At 38.6% G+C, this 22,007-nt stretch overlaps 1 protein-coding gene and 1 pseudogene across 1 annotated transcript in view; both read left to right on the top strand.

Annotated features, from left to right (window-relative positions):
* The window catches only part of Ankrd42 (ankyrin repeat domain 42), a 52,735-nt gene that overhangs the window by 6,300 nt on the left and 24,428 nt on the right, over nucleotides 1–22,007 (top strand). The window contains exons 3-6 of the mRNA XM_042686704.1: nucleotides 302–465; nucleotides 7,006–7,113; nucleotides 12,617–12,736; nucleotides 14,402–14,537. Of these exons, the coding sequence (XP_042542638.1) occupies nucleotides 302–465; nucleotides 7,006–7,113; nucleotides 12,617–12,736; nucleotides 14,402–14,537 (528 nt within the window). The remainder of the gene's footprint in view (nucleotides 1–301; nucleotides 466–7,005; nucleotides 7,114–12,616; nucleotides 12,737–14,401; nucleotides 14,538–22,007) is intronic.
* Nucleotides 754–1,524, top strand: LOC122114811 (annotated as a pseudogene).

The following is a 22,007-nucleotide window of genomic DNA, read 5'->3' as shown; positions in this document are numbered from 1 at the left end:
TTAGCTACATTTGTCTGTACATGTTTTCTTTTCCATATTTGAAAGGGAAGTTAGCTTTGAGGTCTCCATTCTCAGGTCCAAGGAAAGATTTTCTGTCTGTGTATTCAGTTTTTTTCCTATAAGGATGAGAATGACAGCTTTCATGTCAGAACTAAAATGGGAAGTGGGGTTAAGGTGTTCATCACAAATATCTCTGTAATCAGTTATTTGGAAAGCTGATAGGAGTTTGTGGTTTCTATTGAATGATTGCTTTAGTCCTTTTTTTGTGTATGTGGTTCTGAAGCATTTGACTTTTCAATAGATTCCAAGAAGAAAGTGCATTTTGGTAGCATTCATGATGCAGTACGGGCTGGAGATGTAAAGCAGCTTTCAGAAATTGTAGAACATGGAACCAACATTAATGAAGCTGATCTTCTTCATAAATTTACCCCTTTACAGTGGGCGGCACATTCTGGAAGTTTGGAGGTAAGAAGCTATATATATTATTAAACTAAGATAGCTTTCTTTTGGCTTTTTTTTTTTTTTTTTTTTTGGGTCCGGTCATGGGGCTTTGAACTCTGGGCCTGGGCGCTGTCCCTCAGCTCTTCAGCTCAAGGCTAGCACTCTACCACAGTGCCACTTCCGGCTTTTTTCTTTTTGCTTATGTGGTGCTGAGGAATCGAACCCAGGGCCTCATGCATGCAAGGCAAGCGCTCTACCACTGAGCCACCTTCCCAGCCCCTTTCTTTTGGCTTTTTGACCAGCACCATAGTGGTAGGGAAGAACAAGCATCTTATAAAAGGCCAAGGGAGCCAAGAAGAAAATGGTTGATACATTTTCTAAGAAGGATTGGTATGATGTGAAAGCACTGGCCACGTTCAACATAAGGAATATTTGTAAAACACTAGTCACAAGGACCCAAGGAACCAAAATGGCATCTGATGGCCTCAGGGTTGGGTATTTGAGATGGGCCTTGCTGATCTGCAGAATGGTGAAGTTGTATTTAGAAAATTCAAGCTAATTACTGTTCAGGGCAAGAAACTGCCTCACCAACTTCCATGGCATGGATCTCAACTGAGACGAAATGTGTTCTATGGTCAAAAAGTAGCAGACCATAATTGAAGCTTGTGTTGATGTGAAGACCAAAGATGGTTATTTGCTTCGTCTCTTTTGTGTTGGTTTTACTAAAAACCCAACAATCAGATCTCCAAGACCTCCTATGCTCAGCACCAGCAGGACTGCCGGATCTGGAAGGAGATGGAAATTATGACCCAAGAAGTGAAGACAAATGACTTGAAAGAAGTAGCTAATAACATTTGATTCCAGATGCATTGGGAAAGACATAGAAAAGGTTTGCCAGTCTATTTACTTCATGATGTCTTCATTAGCAAACTGAAAATGCTGAAGAAGATCAAGTTTGAATTGGAAAAACTCATTGAGCCTCATGGTGAAGGTGGTAGTTCTGGAAAAGCTACTGGTTACAAGACTGGTGCTAAAGTTGAGCAAGCTGATGGATAAAAACCACCAGTCCAAGAATCTGTTTAAAATTCAATTTTAATCGTGACAAATAAAAGGGCTATTTGTGAAAAAAACTACTAAGATAACTTTATAACTCTAGCAGTTTTATATTTGCAGTGAATAGGGCTGGGATCTTATGCTAGGTACTGTAAATAGTTTTTTCAATTCAGCCTAATGTTTGGATGTTATGTTTCTATTCGGACTTTATAACAAATTATCCCCAAACTCAGTGTCATAAAATAGCCACTTATTTATGCTCGTTAGTGAACCAATAACTTGGATCCCAGGAATAGCTTATCTCTGCTCCATAATGTCAGCTGGAAGATTCAAGAGCTGGGGCTAGAATTTTCACAAACCTTGCTAACACAGGTACCTGGTAGTTGGCTGGCTTTTGTGTGCCATTTTGTGAGTTATGGCCACTCAGGCTAGCTTCTTCATAATATGGTACCTGGGTTCTAAAAGCAATCACAAGATGTTATACAGGATAACATAATACCTGTCCTAGCATTTTTTGCTATAATAGCTTCAGATATTTAGAAAAAAATATAATATTATATTCTAAGAACTCTAGTATGAACACTCCTCATTCTAACTCCAAAGTTAAATATTTTGTAGACTGGGTTTATTAGTCCCAGCCATGTTTTTGCTATTATTATGCATGATTTTATAATTCTTTTGGTTAGTGTGATATAAATTATATGTATACTTTTCAGCTTGTTTTATTTGTTGAAGGATATGATTTTGAACTTTAATAATGTGGATTAATATATGTAATCTAGTTAATTTCTTTCAACAACATTGTAGTAGTCTATTCCTAGACTGAAAATAGTTTAATTATTACTTTTTCTAATGATGGTTTTATTTTTTTTAGCTTATACAAACAATGCTTAGTAAATTTTTTTTTTGGGGGGTCTGGTCGTGGGGCCTGAACTCTGGGCCTGGGCCCTGTCCCTCAGCTCTTCAGCTCAAGGCTAGCGCTCTACCACTTGAGCCACAGTGCCACTTCTGGCTTTTTTTTTCTTTTTGCTTATGTGGTACTGAGAAATCGAACCCAGGGCCTCAGGCATGCAAGGTAAGTGCTCTACCACTGAGCCACCTTCCCAGCCCCTGTTTAGTAAATATTTTTATGCATGTTATCTTCTATTCTTGGCTTGTGTATAAGGACAATGGGAATTTTTCTCATATATCAAGACTTAGTGTGGTTGGGGTGCTTATTTTAACTGCTACATTTTTGGGTGCATATGCCACAGGCAATCATAAATGTGTCTTCCTCTTCTCACACACACACACACACGCACACACACACACTCAAATATACACATATACAGATACAGATACACAGACACACAGCTTTCTATGAGCATGACTGTTTGATGTGGTTTTTGTCTTTATTTGGACTTCTGCTTCATATAAGCCAGTCTGGCTCAGAGAATCTCCTTCTATTTGTGTGCCTCAATTGAAGTAAACAAGAAATTTTTACTTTGGCCTATCAGTAATACATATTATGTGGGAGAAATGGTTCTTTATGTTCTAGTAGCCCTTCTGTATATTCTCTGTGTCCCTCCCCCACCAAATCTCTATTTGATCTGTATTCCATTATTACCTGTTTTGGATATTTCACATTATTAACATATGTGACAGTATCATATTGATACAGTCAGAACTGGTCAATAGCTCAGTTGATTCTTCCTCATTTTTGTCTCCTGAATTGTTTGATTCTGTCCACCTATTATCCAACTTTATCTCCTGTCATACTTTTTATGCTGAAATGACAACTGTCATTTCCCAAACTAGTCCACTGTTTCATATTATCATATACTGCATATATATATGCTATTTCATTTCCTGGGTGTCTCCTCTTTCCCCAGGTTTTCTGGTTAAAGCCTGGATCAGGTAGCGTCTACTTGGTCAAGACTTCTGTTTCCTCCTTCAGTAACATCCAACTACTTACTTATTCCTGAGTACTACCCCTAAATCATCTTCATTTTCCAAATTGTAATTATCACATTGAGTCATGCTTTCTGTCAGAATTTGAGTTCTTTGAAGGTAGCATTTAAATTTATTACGTAGTTCTTATTTCACAACACCTAGCATAGTGTCTAGTATTTAGGTGTTACATCATAAGTTTCAGGCAATGTTTGTTGCACTGCTGAATTTTTTAAGTTAATTTTATATTTGTATGTTTAGTATTGAACATATAGTAATAGAGATGTTTAAGAAAAGTTTATTGAAGAAGTAGAGGTGTAGCTCAAGGGATAGAGTGCCACCCTTGAGAGAAAAAAACAGGCAAGAGTGAAAGGTCCTGAGTTTGAGCTCCAGTACCAGCATAGCAAAACAAAAGCAAAACAAGCAAAAAAGTTTGTTGAATCTTAGCTAAAGTAATATAAGCCAAAAAGTTTAGTGTTTTTTTTTTTACATGCATACTAAAAGATGACCTCCTAAATGTTTACTGGAGCACCTTCACATTTTGTTATTCCTTTGATACTTCATGAGCCTTGGGGTCCTTGAACACTGATAGTATGAAGCAATCACTGACCTAACAAATGATGAAAAACTATGCCCTTCATTTTTTTTCTTTTGTTAGATGAAATCTATTGAACCGCTGTAGAGAACATTCTATTTCAGATATACTTTTCAATTAACAAACTTACATCTAACTTTAAAAAATAATTATTCTGTGTTTATCTACATTCTCTATTTGATGAGTCTTTGGTATACTTCCCTTTAATTCTTAAATACATTTTTGTTCTTGAGTATATTTATTTATTTATTTATTTATTTTGGTCTGGTTGTGGGGCCTGAACTCTGGGCCTGGGCGCTGTCCCTCAGCTCTTTTGCTCAAGGCTTAGCGCTCTACCACTTGAGCCACAGCGCCACTTCCGGCTTTTTTCTTTTTGCTTATGTGGTGCTGAGGAATCGAACCCAGAACCTCATGCATGCAAGGCAAGTGCTCTACCACTGAGCCACCTTCCCAGCCCCTTCAGTATATTTATAATAGCTGCTTTGAAATCTCGCTAACTCTAATACCTCAGTCATTTTTCTTTGTCTCAGAATTTTTAAGGTTTTACTTGACATTTTGAAAACTGGGCATTTTAGAGAATAAAGTAATGCTGACATCAGCTGGGCGCTGGTGGCTCACACCAGTAATCCTAGCTACTCAGGAGGCTGAGATCTGAGGGCCACAGGTTCAAAGCCAGCCCAGACAGGAAAGTCCGTGAGACTTATCTCCAAGAAACCACTCAGAAAACCGGAAGTGGCGCTGTGGCTCAAGTGGTAGAGTGCTCACCTTGAGCTGAAGAGCTGAAGGACAGTGCCCAGGCCCAGAGTTCAAGCCTCATGACCGATTCCCCCCCTCCCCCCCCAAATGCTGGCATCAGATCCTTCTTCCCTGCCCAGTGGTGATTGTTGCTGGTTGTTTGTTGTAACCTGCTTGGACTAATTGTGTGGAGTCCATTTCCCCCATAGTGTGTGGCCACTGATGTCTCTGCTCAGACTTAAAAAAAAAAATAGCTTTTATATTAACTTTTTTTGTGCTAGTAGTAAGAGTTAAACTCAGGGCCTTAAGCTCTCAAGAATCTTTTTCTACTCACTGCTAGATCTCTACTACTTGAGACTCACTTCCAGTTCCTCTTTTTTTCTGGTTAATTGGAGATGAAAATCTGATGACTTTGAACCATGATCCTCAGATCTCAACCTACTGACTAACTGTTACTTTAGATTCACATTTTTGTGTTTAGTTAAATTGATTTTTGATGAAGATGCAAATTCATTTTAATGGGGAACAGATAATATTTTTATTAAGTGATTCTGGCAGTATTAGATTTTTTTTTTTTGTTAGTCATGGGCCTTGAACTCTGGGCCTGGGCGCTGTCCCTGAGTTCTTCATCTTAAGGCTAGTACTCTACCACTTGAGCCACAGCACCACTTCTGGCTTTTTTCTCTTTATGTGGTGCTGAGGAATCAAATCCAGGGCTTCATGCATGCAAAGCAAGCATTCTACCACTGAGCCACCTTCCCAGCCCAATATTAGATACTTATATGTAAAAAAAATTAACCTTAGTTGGGCGTCGGTGGCTCAGGCCTGTAATCCTAGCTAAGCAGGAGGCTGAGATCTGAGGATCGCAGTTCAAAGCCAGCCTGGACAGGAAAGTCCGTGAAACTCTTATCTCCAATAAAACCACCAGAAGACCGGAAGTGGCGCTATAGCTCAAGTGGTAGAGTGCTAGCCTTGAGCCAAAGAGCTGAGGGATAGTGCCCAGGCCCAGAGTTCAAGCCCCATGACCAACAACAACAAAAAATGAACCTTGGCCCACAGAAAGCACCATATTCAAAATTTTTCAAAACAGACAAGAGATAAGTATAAAACTTGCAAAATTGTAATTTGTAAAACTTATAGAAGAAAACCTAGGAGAAAATATTTACAAATCATATACTAAGAACTGTAGCCAGCTTAAATAAAGTACTCTCAGAACTCAACAGTAAAACAAACAAATCTATAAATGGGCAAAACAGTGAATATCTGAATGCCAGTGCCTCACTTTTGTAATCCTACCTGCTAAAGAGGCTGAGATCTGAGGATTGTGATTCAGAGCCACCAGGGCAGACAAGTCTGAGAAACACTTATTTCAAATTGGCCAGCAAAAAGCCAGAAGTGGAGCTATAGCTTAAGTGCTAGAGTGCTAGCCTTGAGTAAAAAAGCTAAATGAGAGCTAGAGGCCCTGATTTCAAGTCTTAGTACCAGCACACACACACAAAAGTAAAATAGACATTTTCTCTAAGAGAACATATAGATGGCAGTTGAATATTCAATATCATTATCCATTAGTGAAATGCAAATTGAAATTATAATGAGATGCCACTCTGAAGCCACAGGAATGTCAAAAATGAAACAAAACATCCCCCAAAAGATGATACCAAATATTGCTAAGAATATGGGGAATCTGGAATTCTCATTTTTGGCTGCTGAGAATGTAAGATAATATAGCCAATTTGTAAAACATCTGGGCAGGATTTTTTTAAATAAAGCACACATACACTTATTTTCATATCCTTGCAACCTTGTTTCTACATATGAAGAGCAATGTCAAATCAATATATGAAAGTTTAACGTGGATTTATTCTCCAGTATCTGAACAATGCCCATGAATACTTATTGAATAAGTAAATTCCTATGATTATTAGTGAGACTGAGCCTTTTAAAATATTTTGTTGTTTTCTGATTTCTGTGACAGACAAATCATATCATGTTGCTGTGCTTGTGCTTTTGTTTTCCTATTTTTTTTTCTTCCAGTTTTGGGGTTTGACCTGAGGGCCTTGTGCTAACTAGGCAAGTGCTCTTTACACTTGAGCCATACTTCCAGTCCTTGCTTTTATTTTTCTGGTTTATTCAGTCATTTATGATGTTTTTCATTGGGAATTTCATTATAGTGGACTAACTTTAAAAGCTAAAAAAAAATACTAACAACATTCAATTTGTCTCTCGTTAACATGGTTATTTTCTTACCTTAGTGTCTTCATTGGCTGCTCTGGCATGGAGCTGATGTCACACAAAGTACTGCGAGAGGTTGGACAGCAGCTCACATAGCTGCAATCAGGGGTCAGGATGCTTGTATGCAGGTAATAATAACTTAGCTTACTTAAAATTTTTTGTTGTTATTATAAAGATGATATACAGAAGGGGTACAGTTATATGTCAGGTAAAGAGTAAGCTTGGCTTACATTTTAAAAATTCAGTGATTTCAATTGCTTTAGCATATAGAAATTAGTTATTTCCAGTGATTGATAGGTTGGCAGTAATTACCAATTCAGACAAATGATATGAACCAGAGATCCTTTAATCTGTGAAGTACGTGGCTGTTTTGGGTGGTTGTTGTGAGAGATTTCACAATATTCTCAGAGTATTATCTACTTTATAGCTTGCTGCTATAGTCCAAATTAACATGTTCAAATCTTTTTAAAATGTTTTTTATTGTAAAAATGCTGTACAGAGGGGTTACAGTTACACGAGCAAGGTAATGAGTACATTTCCTATTGAGTATTGTTGCCTCCTCCTCTGTTAACATGTTCAAATCTTAACCCTCAAATACTGGGTGTCAATTTGAGAAGCTAATGAAAGGAAAGAGAAGACTACAGAAGTAACTTCAGAGGCCATCAGGATCAAATAAAGCTTTACTTAATGCTTTCTTCTGCCAACTGTTACTTCAAGTTATTTCCTGTGCTTTGATTATCTTTTTCTTCCTTCTCAGAGGTTTTGTGGTACCTTTTTTTTTGTCACTCCTGGTGCTTGAGCTCAGGGCATGGGCACTGTCTCTGAGTTTATTTTGCTCAAGGCTAGAGCACTCTACTACTTGAGCCACGGCTCCACTTCCAGCTTTTTCTATGTATGTGGTCCTGAGGAATGGAACTCAGGGCTTCACGTATGTTAGGCAAGCACTCTACCACTAAGCCACATTCCCAACACTGTTGTACTTTTTTTTGATGTGTGTGTGTGTATAGCGATCCTTTATAGCGATTCTAGCTTTTCCTTATTATGGACTGCTATGTATTGTTGATTATCTTGAACTCTGGGCTTTGAGCTCTCCTTTAGCTTTTTCTGCTCAAGGCTGGTAGGTGCTGCTTTACAGTTAGCTATAACTCCCCTGCTGGTTATTTGCTGATAAATTGAAGATTTCCCGGACTTCCTGCCTGGCCTTGCTTTGAACCAGGATCTTCAGATATCAGCCTCCTGAGTAGTTAGGATTACAGGCGTGAGCCGCTAGTGCCAGGCTTTGTTGATTATCTTTATCTATGTTTTCTACATCCTAAGTTTTATATTTTTTCGTGATTTTGGAACACAGTAAGTGCTCAATATATCATTTGTTTGCTAGTTTTATCAGACAAAAATGTGGAAATCACACTTTCTAAAACCCTTCATAGGAGTTATAGCTGAGGAATCCTTTGTTGAGATAATGATAAAGATTGATTAAAAGAGAGAGGAAGGGTTAGGCTTGGTGATACACTATTGTAATCCTAGAACTCTGGAAGGGGAGACAGGAGAACCACAAGTTCAAAGCTAGCTTGGGCTATCGAGAGAGTCCAGGCTATCTTGACCTACATAATGAGCCACTGCCTCAACACAAAGATAAAAACACAAAAAAGGAAGACAGAGAAAGAAAGAGGAGAGGAGGGAAGGAAAAATAGTGGGGAAAGGAAAGCTGAGTAAGAAACTAATTTAAAAAATATTAACTAGGGATTGGGCATGTAGCTTCGTGATATAATACATGCTTAGTGTGGTGAAGGCCCTAGATTAAATTCTTAGCATCAAAAAGTAAAAATTTGATAGTTTTTTTTATTAAAAGAAATGCTTTATTTTTTAAGAACAGTTTTAGTTTGAGCAAAGTTGAACAGGAGGTACGAGGTACAGGGATTTCTCATTGATGAGTGGAAGAACTGATTTCTTAACTGATAAATCTATACTGATACCTCATCTCATAATCATCCCAAGTCTGTAGATTACATTTGAGTTCACTATTGGTTTTGAGATATCTGTATTTATTATATATTTATCTTTATCTAGAGATATCTCTACTGTTATAATATCATATAGAGTAATTTCACTTTAATAAAATTCCTCTGTACTCTATCTGTTCATCCTTCCCTTCCTCCTAACCCCTGACAACCACTACATTTTTTTTTTTTTGGTTGGTCTCGGGGCTTGAATTCTGGGCTTGGGCGCTGTCCCTGCACTCTTCAGCTCAAGGTGAGCACTCTACTTGAGGCACAGCGCCAATTTTCTAGCAAACACTAATTTTTTTGATTCTCTTTGTAATTTTGCTTTTTCAAGGATGCTATATAATTAAAATTACATGGAACTTGACCTTTCTAGATTATCTTCATTCACTTAATAATATACATGTTTTTTTCATAGGTTGATAGTTCATCTTTCTCTTTCTCTCTTCCTGTTTTATCAGACAGTGTCTCACTATGTAGCCCAACCTGGCCTTGAACTTGTGATCCTCCTGCTTTATTTTCAAAGTGCTGGGATTATAGACATGCAATAGCATATCTGGTACTCATTTCTTTTAGTACTGAGTAATGTTCCATTGTATGAATGTACAACTGCTTGATTTTCATTCACCTATTGAAAATTATCTTTGTTGCTTTCAAGTTCTGGCAGTCATGAATAAGGTTGCAATAAACATTCATATTCAGGTTTTTGTGTAAACATAAATTTTCAGCCAAGGAGTATAACTTATGGATTATCAGATTATGTATAGTTGTGTGTGTGTGTGTGTGTGTGTGTGTGTGTGTGTGTGTGTCCATGTGTCCAGCTATCCCCCAAATGGAGCTCTTGCTTGGCTTTTTTGGTTAGCTGGCCTTCTACTACTTGAGCCATACCTCTAGTTTTTTAGGATTTTACTGCTTAGTTGGAGATAATTTCTCAGATTTGTCTTCCCAAGCTGGCTGTGAACTATGGATCCTCAGGTCTTAGCCTCCTGAGTAACTAGGATTACAGGTGTGTGCCACCAACATGGATCCTAATGTGTATTTCTTGTTCAGAAATAATTTTCTTTGCTTATTTCCTCAAAAGCATGGCTTCCTTGAGAAGAAAGAGAATGCCTTTTATCTTTGTTTCCAGGATAGTTGGGCACTCTAAGCAGACACTTAGGATATGGTGGAAGGAAGAAAGCTTTTTCCGGGGCTGGGAAGGTGGCTCAGTGGTAGAGCACTTGCCTTGCATGCCTGAGGCCCTGGGTTCGATTCCTCAGCACCACATAAGCAAAAAGAAAAAAGCCGGAAGTGGCGCTATGGCTCAAGTGGTAGAGCGCTAGCCTTGAGCTGAAGAGCTGAGGGACAGCGCCTAGGCCCAGAGTTCAGGCCCCACAACCGGACCAAAAAAAAACAACAACAACAAAAAAAAAGAAAGCTTTTTCCTGGTTGAGCCAGCAATATCTGGCTATATTTAGTTTTTTAAGAAACTGCATTTTCTTTTTAACCAAAATAGTACCATTGTTTTAAGCTAGCTCCTAACTTGCAACAAATGAGAGTACTTGTTGTTCCTCATTTCTGCCAGCATTTGACATTTTTGGTGTTAATGATTTTGGTTTTTCTAATAAGTAGGTAGTGGTATCTTAATTTGAGTTTCCCTGATCATATTTGATATATGGAGCATTTTTTCATATCCTGTGTGCCACACATATATCTTCTTTGGTAAGGTGTCTGGCCCCTCTCTCTCTCTATCTCTCTGTCTCTGTCTCTGTCTTTTATTGAATGCAAGGTATCCTTCATGTTAAGCAAGCACTGAGCTACATCCCAAGCCATTTTTGCTTTTATTTTTCAGATAAGGTTTCACACTTTTTGCTTGACACAAGCCTGGGACTTCTTGCCTATACCTCCTGTGTAGTGAAGATTACATGCATGTATCACCACACCTCTTCCCCTGCCCCACTGTTATTTGTTTGTTTGTTTTGTTGGTCGAGGGCTTGAACTCTAGCTGTCCCTGAACTCTTCAGCTCAAGGCAACCACTCTACTACTTGAGCCACATTGCCACTTCCGGTTTTCTGGTGATTTATTGGAGATAAGAGTCTCCTGGAGCCAGGTGCCAGTGGCTCACACCTGTAATCCTAGCTACTCAGGAGGCTGAGCTCTGAGGGTCACTGTTCAAAGCCAGCCCGGGCAGGTAAGTCTGTGAGACTCTTATCTCCAATAAACCACTAGAAAACCAGAAGTGGTGCTGTGGCTCAAGTGGTAGAGTGCTCGCCTTGAGTTGAAGAGCTGAGGGATAGCCCTCAAGCCCAGAGTTCAAGCCCCATGACTGACAAAAAGAAAAAAAAAAGAGTCTTATGGACTTTCTTGCCCAGGCTGGCTTTGAACCTTGATCCTCAGATCTCAGCCTCCTGAGTAGCTAGGATTACAGGCGTGAACCACCAGCTCTTGGCTTATTTATTCATTTTTATTATAAAAGTTATATACAGAAGGAAGGATTACAGTTATATAAATCCCATAAAGAGTACATTTCTTTTTGGACATTGTCACTCCTTCCCTCACTCCTGCCTCAATTTTTTTTTTTTTTTGTTTTTTTGTTTTTTTTGGTCGGTTGTGGGGCTTAACTCTGGGCCTGGGCGCTGTCCCTGCGCTCTTCAGCTCAAGGCGAGCGCTCTACCGCTTGAGCCACAGCGCCACTTCCCTGCCCCAATTTTTAAACCTAAGGCATTAACAAACTTTTATTACTTTATTAAAATACAAATAATCCTTAATACCATAGTCAGTAGAAGTTAACATGCATCTTTTCCCCCCTCTTTTTGTTATACATAAATACCAAGGGTGGTATGTTGTTTCCATTGTGACAAATCCAGAGATGTCTTTTTATTCTCTTGCCAGTGTCTTTGTAGAGCAGCAGGTTTTTAAATTTTAATGGTGTTCAGTTTGTCAATTCTTTCTTTCTTTAATTGTGCCATCGGTGTTGTATTTCAAAAGTTATAACCTATGCTCTTATACTATCTTATAGGAGTTTTATAGTTTTTCATTTTGTGTGCGATCCATTTTGAGATAACTTTTTGGAGGATGTAACATCTGTGTTTACATTCATCATTGGTACATGTGAATGTCTGGTTGTTCCAGCAACGTTTGTTGAAAGGAAAACCTTTTTCACTGTATTATTGCCATAGTTTCTCTGTCCAAGTTATAATTCTTTTAAACTAGTTACTCTGTATTTTAAAGTGGTGTGCTGTGTATTACATAAACCATATATAGAAACTGAATTGAAAATTAATATTAAACTTGTTTAGATACTTGATCTGGAGCTGAGAACTAGTTAATTTTTAATAATTAAATCATTTTATTGACTTCAAAGCCCAGTTTATGAAAGAATATACCTTTTAAACAGTAAAACTTTATATTTTTATTATCTGTGCTTAAAAACTGTGCCTTATAAATTGTATGTACATGCTCATACCTGCATGTAAAGTCAGGATTGTATCTCCTTAGGCAGTGTTAAGAATGTCTCACAGTTTGCCTATATAACACATATGTAATGAAATAGTAATTTTTGTTATAGGTTAATAAATTGCTTGCCTTCAATCTGTATTTGCATTTATAATTTAACATCTGTACTCATTAAACTCATTTCTCCAATTTTAGGCTCTTATCATCAATGGAGCAAATCTGGCAGCTCGAGATGATCGTGGGTGCACTCCTGTGCACCTTGCTGCAACCCATGGACATTCCTTCACTTTGCAAATAATGCTCCGAAGTGGAGTGGTGAGGAATCCTATTTCTATATGAAATTATGCATTCATATAGATGAAATACTGCTTGGTGGTCTGATCATTTTTTCCTGACTATTTAAATTCCTTCTTTGACTTGGAGAAGTAATTTAGTTGTTCCCTTTAGCTTTTGGCCTTTAAGCATGGAAGCAATAATTTATTTTAAAAAATTATTGTAAAGGTGATGTTTAGAGGGGTTACGGTTACATAAGTAAGGTAATGAGTACATTTCTTTTTCAACAGTGTTACCCCTCCCTTGTTTTCTCTCTCTCCCCCCTACCCTAAGTTCATTTCCAACATAGTATCTAGTGAGTATCACTGTTGCATTGGTTCACCTTTTATCCCACTGTTTTTATAATTCTCCTTCCCTTCCCCAAATCAGATAAACTTATATATATGACAGAGGGTACAGAAATAAAAAACAGTGACAACAGGGAACAAACCAAAGAAAAAAAAAGAAAAAAGTAATAATTGCAAACAGTACAATTTTAAAAAAACTTTTGGAAATTAATAATTTAGACAAGTATCTGTAGTAGTGCAGAGTATTTCAGAGGCTCTGTATTTGTGTGTGTGTGTATGTGTGTGTGTATGTGTGTGTATATATATATGTAAGTATCAGTTTGAATTTTAACCAAGGAGATAGCTCTTAAAGAATCATAGTCAGGTGATTATAAATCTTTATGAGTGGAGCTGGGAAGGTGGTAGAGTGCTTGCCTTGCAAGCATGAGGCCCTGGGTTCAATTCCTCAGCAGCACATAAGCAGAAAAAGCTGGAAGTGGCGCTGTGGCTCAAGCAGTCGGGGGGACAGTAGCTTTGAGCTGAAGAGCTGAGCACCTAGGTCCAGAGTTCAGGTCCCATGACCGGCAAAAAAAAAAATCATTATGAGTTTCTGTGTGTCTGTGTTTCTTTTGAAACTCTTATATACTCATTTAGAAAGTGACTTATTTTCCAGAAATTTCATTTATTAATTGAAAAATCTTTAATATTACCTAGTGGAGGCAAAAAATAAGTTCTTATTTAAAAAATCTATGTATATTAAAGGCATTGTGGCAACAGCTTTTGTTTTATAGTTAAATTGAAAAGCATATTAAATATTTTTTATGTTATGCTCTCAGTGATAAAATTTTGTCATTTTAATGTATCAGTTTTATTGATCAAGAATCTCTGACTAGTAAAATGGATGGTTATTTACTTTTTAAGAACTATTTTGTATAATTAGTTGTGTTCTTTTGTTTTTCTGGTACTGGGCCTTGAACGCAGGGCCTCAAATTCTCCTGTATCTTTTTTTGCTCAGGGCTAGTGCTCTACCACTTGAGCCATTCCTCCACTTTTAGCTTTTTTTTTTGGCTAATTGGAGATAACAGTCTCTTGGACTTTGAACCATAATTCTCAGATCTCCTGAGTAACTAGGATTGTAAGTGTGAAACATCAACACCTGACCAGTTGTGTTCTTTTTAAAGGTTATTTTATAAAACTTAAACTAATATTTTCTTTGCTCATGTGTTCAAATCCATGGTTGCAGTAAAATTGTTCTGTTCAACTTAGTGTTTGCCTTATAATTTTAAGAACAGCTTTTTTTTTTTTTTTGCAGAATGAAACTGTTAGATGTAATATTTTCCCTCCAAAATAAAAACTGAGTACTTGTGAATGTTACCTTTAGGATCCCAGTGTGACTGACAAGCGAGACTGGAGACCTGTACACTATGCAGCCTTTCACGGTCGGCTTGGCTGTTTGCAACTTCTTGTCAAGTGGGGATGTGGCATAGAAGAGGTAGACTGCAATGGGAACCTCCCGGGTATGCTACCAAAGCAGACATTTCAGTCTTTCATTAATACAAACTTTAATTGCCTGACAGTATTTAAGAAATGTGCTGGGTGCCAGAGGCTCAGGCCTGTAATCCTAGCTACTCAGGAGGCTGAGATTTGAAGATTGTGTTTTGAAGCCAGCCTAGGCAAGAAAGGCCATGAGACTCTTACCTCCAATTAATCACAGAGAAAGCTGCAAGTGGTGAAGGGGGCACTGTGGCTCAAGTGGTAGAGTGCAAGCCTTGAATAAAAGAAGCCTAAGGACAGCATGTAGGCTGTGCATTCAAGCCCAAGGACCAGCAAAAACTACCCTCATTCTTCAGTTGCTTGCAAAATTACAGTAGTATGTATGTTGGCATGTACTTTTTCTTATTAGTATATTTTAGTTATATAGAGGGATTTTATTGTTATTTTCCATACACGTGAATAATATATTATTGAACTCAGGGCCTGAGTACTGTCTCTGAGCCTCTTTGTGCTCAAGGATAATGCTCTACCACTAGAGCCACAATGCCACTTTCAATGCCACATTGTTTTTCTTTTAATGCCTATCCTGGGGCTTGAACTGAGGGCCTGAACGCTATCCCTGAGTGATTTTTGCTCTAGGCTGGTACTCTACCACTTAAACCACAGTTCCATTTCTGGCTTTTTGGTACTTAACTGGAAATTGAAGTCTCATGGACTTTCCTTCCCTTGCTGATTTTGAACTGCAATCCCCAAATCTCAGCCTCCTAAATAGCTAGGATTATAGGCATGAGCTACTGGTGACCAGCCTGCCCCACTTTTTTTCTGCCAGTGCTGGAGTTCAAGCTCAGAGACTTTCTTGCACTCTTGCTCAGCTTTTTAAGTGAACAGCTGGTGAGGGAAAACCACTTGAGCCATACCTCCAGTTCTTGCTTTTTGCTAGTTAATTGAAGATAAGAATCTCACAGATTTGGGGCTGGAAAGGTGGCTCAGTGGTAGAGTGCTTGCCTTGCATTCCTGAGGCCCTGGGTTCCATTCCTCAGCACCACATAAGTAAAAAAAGAAAAAAGCCGGAAGTGGCGCTGTGGCTCAAGTGGTAGAGCGCTAGCTAGCCTTGAGCTGAACAGCTGAGGGACAGCGCCCAGGCCCAGAGTTCAGGCCCCATGACCGGACCCAAAAAAAAAAAAAATTAAAAAAAAAAAAGAATCTCACAGCTTTATCTGTTGGCTTTGAATCATGATTCTTAGATCTTAGGCTTCTGAGTAGCTAGGATCATAGGAGTAAGTAACTAAAATTTTAAACACTATTGATAATAGTTAAATAATAGTTAATTTCCTACTGCGAATGTCTAACCTGAAATAATCTAATTGAGAACTAGACTCTGAACAGAACCTCTTCTTTAAGGAGCAGTGTAGAAATTCAGAGGAGGAATAGTTCTCAGTGAGTCAGAGTAAAAATAATACTTGAATTATATCTTAGAATCTTAAGTATGCACATGAAGAGTAAGCTAGGCAGAATAATATGAACAGGTCTGATGAAATCACTTTGCTATTTTTAGATGTCTCTGGGTTTCTGTAGAGCATTCACTCCTTAGTTTGGCATTCTGAACCTCTTCTTTTCTCCTTCCTTCATCTATACATTTTTACTGTTATTTGGCATTGCTGTAATTCTTTTTGAAGTATACCTTTGGTGTCTATTTTGTGAACATTTGTTGGTATAGACTCTCATTGTTTTATCTGAAAGGTATTTTATTTTGCTTTCATTCTTTAAACTTTCTATTTCGTTCAGTTAAAGTATTTTTATTTTTATTTTTTATTGTGAAAATACCATACAGAGGGGTTAAAATTACATGGGTATTTTTATTTATTTATTTATTTTTATTTTATTTTTATTTATTTATTTATTTTTGGGTCCGGTCATGGGGCCTGAACTCTGGGCCTGGGTGCTGTCCCTCAGCTCTTCAACTCAAGGCTAGCACTCTACCATTTGAGGCACAGCGCCACTTCTGGCTTTTTTCTTTTTGCTTATGTGGTGCTGAGGAATTGAACCCAGGGCCTCATGCATGCAAGGCAAGCGCTCTACCACTGAGCCACCTTCCCAGCCTGGTATTTTTATTTTTTTGTGCTGGAGGATTGAGCCCACGGCTCATGCATGCTAACACTGAGGTACATTTCTAAACAAAATTAAATTAAAATATAATTATGGATTTTGAAAAATGTCCAAATATGTATTGCATTGTATTTTCACAAATGAACACTTCTCTGTGCTCCTTATTCAGATCAAGAATAGATCATTTCTAGTGCCCAGAAGTTTCCCTCTTGTCCCCTTCCTGTTACTTCTTGACATAGCTAATATCTATAATATATAATTAATATGTAAATTTATTTAATATATAAATTAATTTTTTAAAAAATTCTATGGGATAAAATAATACACTGATATTCTTTTTTTTTTTTGGGTCCAGTCGTGGGGCCTGAACTCTGGGCCTGGGTGCTGTCCCTCAGCTCTTCAGTTCAAGGCTAGTGCTCTACCACTTGAGCCACAGCGCCACTTCCGGCTTTTTTCTTTTTGCTTATGTGGTGCTGAGGAATCGAACTCAGGGCCTCAGGCATGCAAGGCAAGCGCTCTACCACTGAGCCAACTTCCCAGCCCTACACTGATATTCTTGTGTGTGGTTTATTTTGCTTTTCCAAACTGATGGTACCAATTTTTATAATCACCAGCTGTATTGAAGATTTTGACTTGCAGCTGGGTGTGGTATCAGATGCCTATAGAGGCAAGAATGTCATAAGTTCAGGATACCCTGAACTACCCACTGAGACTCTGTCTCAAAAACAAAACAACACAGAAACCCAAAATGTTTCATTTGTTTCATTTTCTCATTAACACTAGGCATTAGTAGGTTTTTTTTTTTGAAGTTGTATTCTGATGGATGTATAGTGATATTTCTTTGTGATTTTATTTTAATTCTCTACTGAATATATTCAACATAATTTCATTTGTTTAATAGCTACTTGATTATTTTTTGTGAGGTCCTAGTTCAGATTTCTTGCCTAATTTCTCTTGGGTGTTGTCTTTTTCTCACTGAGTTGTGAAAATTTTTCACATAGTGTATATGTAAACCATTTGCTAGCATATGGGATATCTTCTGTATCCAATGATTGCTCTTTAATTTTTCTTTTAAGATATCTTCCTTTATGACTAGTGCTTTTTATATCCTGTTCAAAAAAAATCTTCTGTGATATGGAGACATTCCTTTATAGTATCTTTTTTTTGTTCTTAATATATATTTTTTATTGTAATGATACTGTACAGAGGGGTTACAGTTACATAAGCAAGGTAATGAGTCCATTTCCTCTCGAGCATTGTTACTCCCTCCTTTATTTTTCCCCTACCACCCTTTCCTCCCCACTTTCCCAACCCCCCCACCCCTCCCCTACCTGCTCCCACCCCCTGCAAAGTTGTAAAGTTCGTTTTCAATGTATTGTCTTATACATCTCATTGTTACAATGGGTCATCCTGTATCCTTATTTTTGTTATTTTCCTTCCTCTCCCCAAATTAGAAAAATGTATATACAAGATGGAGGACACAAGAATCAAATACAGTAAAAACAGGGGTTGTACCATGGGGGAAAAACATACAAAGAAAAAAAAAATTTGTTGCTGTTCTTTTTCATGTACTTATAATGTACTATATTATCTTTTATTTAGTACTTTAGTATTACATTTAAATCTGCAGCTTACCTAGAACTTTTTCTTTGTGTAATACAAGAAGAAGTTAGTTTCATTCAGATATTCCTGGCCATTTTTTTTGGTCTTTGTTTCTCTAAACATACATAATTACTTTAAAACCATAAATAGAGCCGGGCACTGGTGGCTCACACCTGTAATCCTAGCTAGTCAGGAGGCTGAGATCTGAGGATCACGGTTCAAAGCCAGCCCGTGCAGGAAAGGCTGTGAGACTCTTATTGCCAATAAATCACTCAGAAAACCGGAAGTGGTGCTGTGGCTTAAGTGGTAGAGTGCTAGCCTTGAGCTGAAGAGTTGAGGGACAGCGCTCAGGACTAGAGTTCAAGCCCCACGACCAAAAAAAACAAATAAACAAACAAAAAACAACTTTACAGTACTATAATGCAAAGGTTCAGAATATAGCCTTGGTCCTAGACCACTTATATTCAAGTCTCTTTAAAAATTATTAATGTAGCATACTTTATTGAGCTCCTACCATCCTTGCTTTCATGTGGTAAGAAGAGAGATAGGTAGTCATGAAAGTAAGTGAGCCAAGTATATCTAATACCTCACAGGGATATCTGTATATCTGGATAGTGTAATGTAGCAAAGGGTAAAGAACTGAAGGAGTTCAAGGAGACTCATAGATGTCATGGGAGAAAAACACTTCAGGAAGAAGTAATGGCAGGAGTGTACCTAGTGTGTGTGAGTGTGGTTGGAATAGAAGTGGGAGGGTGAAGCGTAGGAGGAAATAGAAGCTGTTGAAGCATTTTGGCAGAAATAGAAACTGTTGAAGGATTTTGACTATAATTATGTTTAAGACAATCATTTTGACTACCATGTTTATAGTCCACTGCAGCGAGGATATATGTTGTTGGGGTGAGAAGGGTGGCAATACAGTAAGTAGGAAGAGCAGCCAGGTGTGGTGTGGTACAGTGTGGTGTGTATGGTCGTATGTGGTAGTGCATGTCTGTCATCCCAGCTTCTCTGTTGGAGGCTGCAGTGAGAGGATTGTGAATTTGAGGCCAGTGTTGGCTACACAGCATTGGCTAGCACATACAAGGCCCTGGGTTCAATCCCCAGTACAGTAAGTGAATAAATAGGGGGTGGAGTTAGGAGCCTGATTTATCCTGTTTTTTGGGGTTGAACTAATGGGATATAGTATTCAGGCAGCAGAGTAAGTAAAATAATTGGGTTTTTATGTATAATTTGAAAGAATTGATGGATTTGCTAGTGTATTAGATGGGAGGAGTGGCAGAAAGTATGTCAAGAATGTCCTCAAGATTTTTTTTCTTGAAAACATGGATTAGAAAAAGTTTCCACTAAGATACAGAATACTGTGTAAGAAAAATGTGTGTGAGGAGGATGAGGAATTTTTTTTTGATGTGCTAAGTTAGAAATCTGGAGACACATACAAGCACACATGGTGGATAAGCAGTGTGTCCTGAAGTTTTAGCAGATGGCTTTTAGTTGGGTTGGGACAGATGATCCATGATTGTGTGATCTTTGACAGCAGCTCAGCTCTGGGCACTAGGACTTCTTTCTCTTGATTTATTCTGGCTGCTTGAGCACTGCCTTGCTTCTCCACAGTCAATATTTGCATGTACATTGGGTTTATTCCAAAGAAATAAGAGGGGTAAAGACTTCATTAGTGGTTTTTTTTTTTTTGCCAGTCCTGGGGCTTGAACTTAGGGCTTGGGCACTGTCGCTGAGCTTGTTTTGCTCAAGGCTAGCACTCTACCACTTGACCTACAGTGCCACATCCGGCTTTTTCTGTGTATGTGGTACTGAGGAATTGAACCCAGGGCTTCATGCATAGTAGGTAAGCACCCTACCACTAAGCCACATTCGCAGGCCCTTCATTAGTTTTTGAAATTGTTGCTTCATAACAACTTTTTGTTGTAAAAGGTTTGGATTACTCAGTCTGAGCCAATATGCTTTTAGAATTCTTTTTTTTTTCTTTTTTTGTCAGTCATGGGGCTTGAACTCTGGGCCTAGGTGCTGTACCTGAGCTCTTCAGCTCAAGGCAAGTGCTCTACCACTTGAGCCACAGCACCACTTCTACCACTTCCCGGTTTTCTGAGTGAATTATTGGAGGTAAGAGTCTCATGGCCTTTCCTGTATAGGCTGGCTTTGAATTGTAATCTTCAGATCTCAGTCTCCTGAGTAGCTAGGATTACAGGGATGAGCCACCACCCCCAGCTAACTTTTAGAATTCTTTAAATTTGTTTGTTCATGTTGTTCTTATTTCATTAGTCCTTCAAAGTCTTAGAAATAACTTAAAAAATTATGTTCAGAGATCTATGCGTTGAGTTCAATGTGTATCTTATTCATTTCCATCCTCAGTCCCTCTTCCTGTCTTGTGCTCTGTGTGCTCTCATCATCCCATTTCAGGGCAAGGATCCAGGGGTAGGGTCTGATCCTAGTTTATTTTTCTATTCATCCTTGTCCTTCAAAATGGCTGCTGGAGGGCTTGTTTATGAGTTGCATTATTTCAATGAAAATTTCTTAGATTTCTTTGCCCATCCTTTGTACTCCTCAGCTGTCAATAATTTCCTCACTTGCTCTGTTTCCTTAAGGGATTTTTTTTTTTTTGCTTCAGGAACAGTATCAGAGTTGGGCCAACACAGGTTCTAGACCTGTGCAAAGGCATGGACAAAGACCTTCCCTTGGAAATGCAAGCAAAAATCAGGAGCACAGCTCCCATAGTTCTTTTTCCTTTAGCAATTTTGCAATTTCACTGTGTGATTCACTAATTCTGTTTCTATGACTGCTGTCAAACAAATATAACAGCTTGGGTATTAATGTAATAGTGTTTCCACAATGGTGTTTTCCACAAACATCCCAGATAGTGAATTTTAGATCTTTTTTTTTGGGTCCCGTCGTGGGGCCTGAACTCTGGGCCTGGGCACTGTCCCTCAGCTCTTCAGCTCAAGGCTAGCGCTCTACCACTTGAGCCACTTCCGGCTTTTTTCTTTTTGCCTATGTGGTACTTAGGAATCGAACCCAGGGCCTCATGCATGCAAGGCACGCGCTCTACCACTGAGCCACCTTCCCAGCCCGATTTTTTTTTTTTTGGGTCCGGTCATGGGGCCTGAACTCTGGGCCTGGGCACTGTCCCTCAGCTCTTCAGCTCAAGGCTAGCGCTCTATCACTTGAGCCACAGCGCCACTTCCGGCTTTTTTGTTTATGTGGTACTGAGGAATTGAACCCAGGGCCTCAGGCATGCAAGGCAAGCGCTCTACCACTGAGCCACCTTCCCAGCCCCCCAGCCCGATTTTTTTATATTCTGGTTTCTACATTAAAACCAGTTGTTGGAATGCATGAATTTATCCTATTTTTTTTTTTGGTTGGTCATGGGGTTTGAACTTTGGGCCTGAGCGCTGTCCCTCAGCTCTTCAGCTCAAGGCTTGTGCTCTACCACTTGAGCCACAGCACCACTTCAGTTTTCTGGTGGCTTGTTGGAGATAAGAGTCTCACAGATATTCCTGCCTGGGCTAGCTTTGAACTGCATTCCTCTTCTCTCAGCCTCCTGAGGGGCTAGGATTATGGGTGTGAGCCACTGGCGTGGGGCCTTATACCATTTCAACTTAAACTAAATAGTAGTTTTTCTATCACCATCTAAACTTAATGTAACAACTCGAATTTTCATTTTTGGTCCAGTGTGAATTCCATTGTCCTTTGCAAAAGGTCTCTCTATACTCATGGTAAGTACACCCATTCATCCATGTAGTTTAGTGTTCTCATATCTCTGGAAGACTGCCTGT

The sequence above is a fragment of the Dipodomys spectabilis genome, unplaced genomic scaffold, assembly GCF_019054845.1.
Source record: "Dipodomys spectabilis isolate Male_0828 unplaced genomic scaffold, ASM1905484v1 ptg000003l, whole genome shotgun sequence".
Lineage (NCBI taxonomy): Eukaryota > Metazoa > Chordata > Mammalia > Rodentia > Heteromyidae > Dipodomys > Dipodomys spectabilis.
Note: the sequence above shows the minus strand (reverse complement) of the source record. Positions and strands in the feature narration are given on the sequence as shown.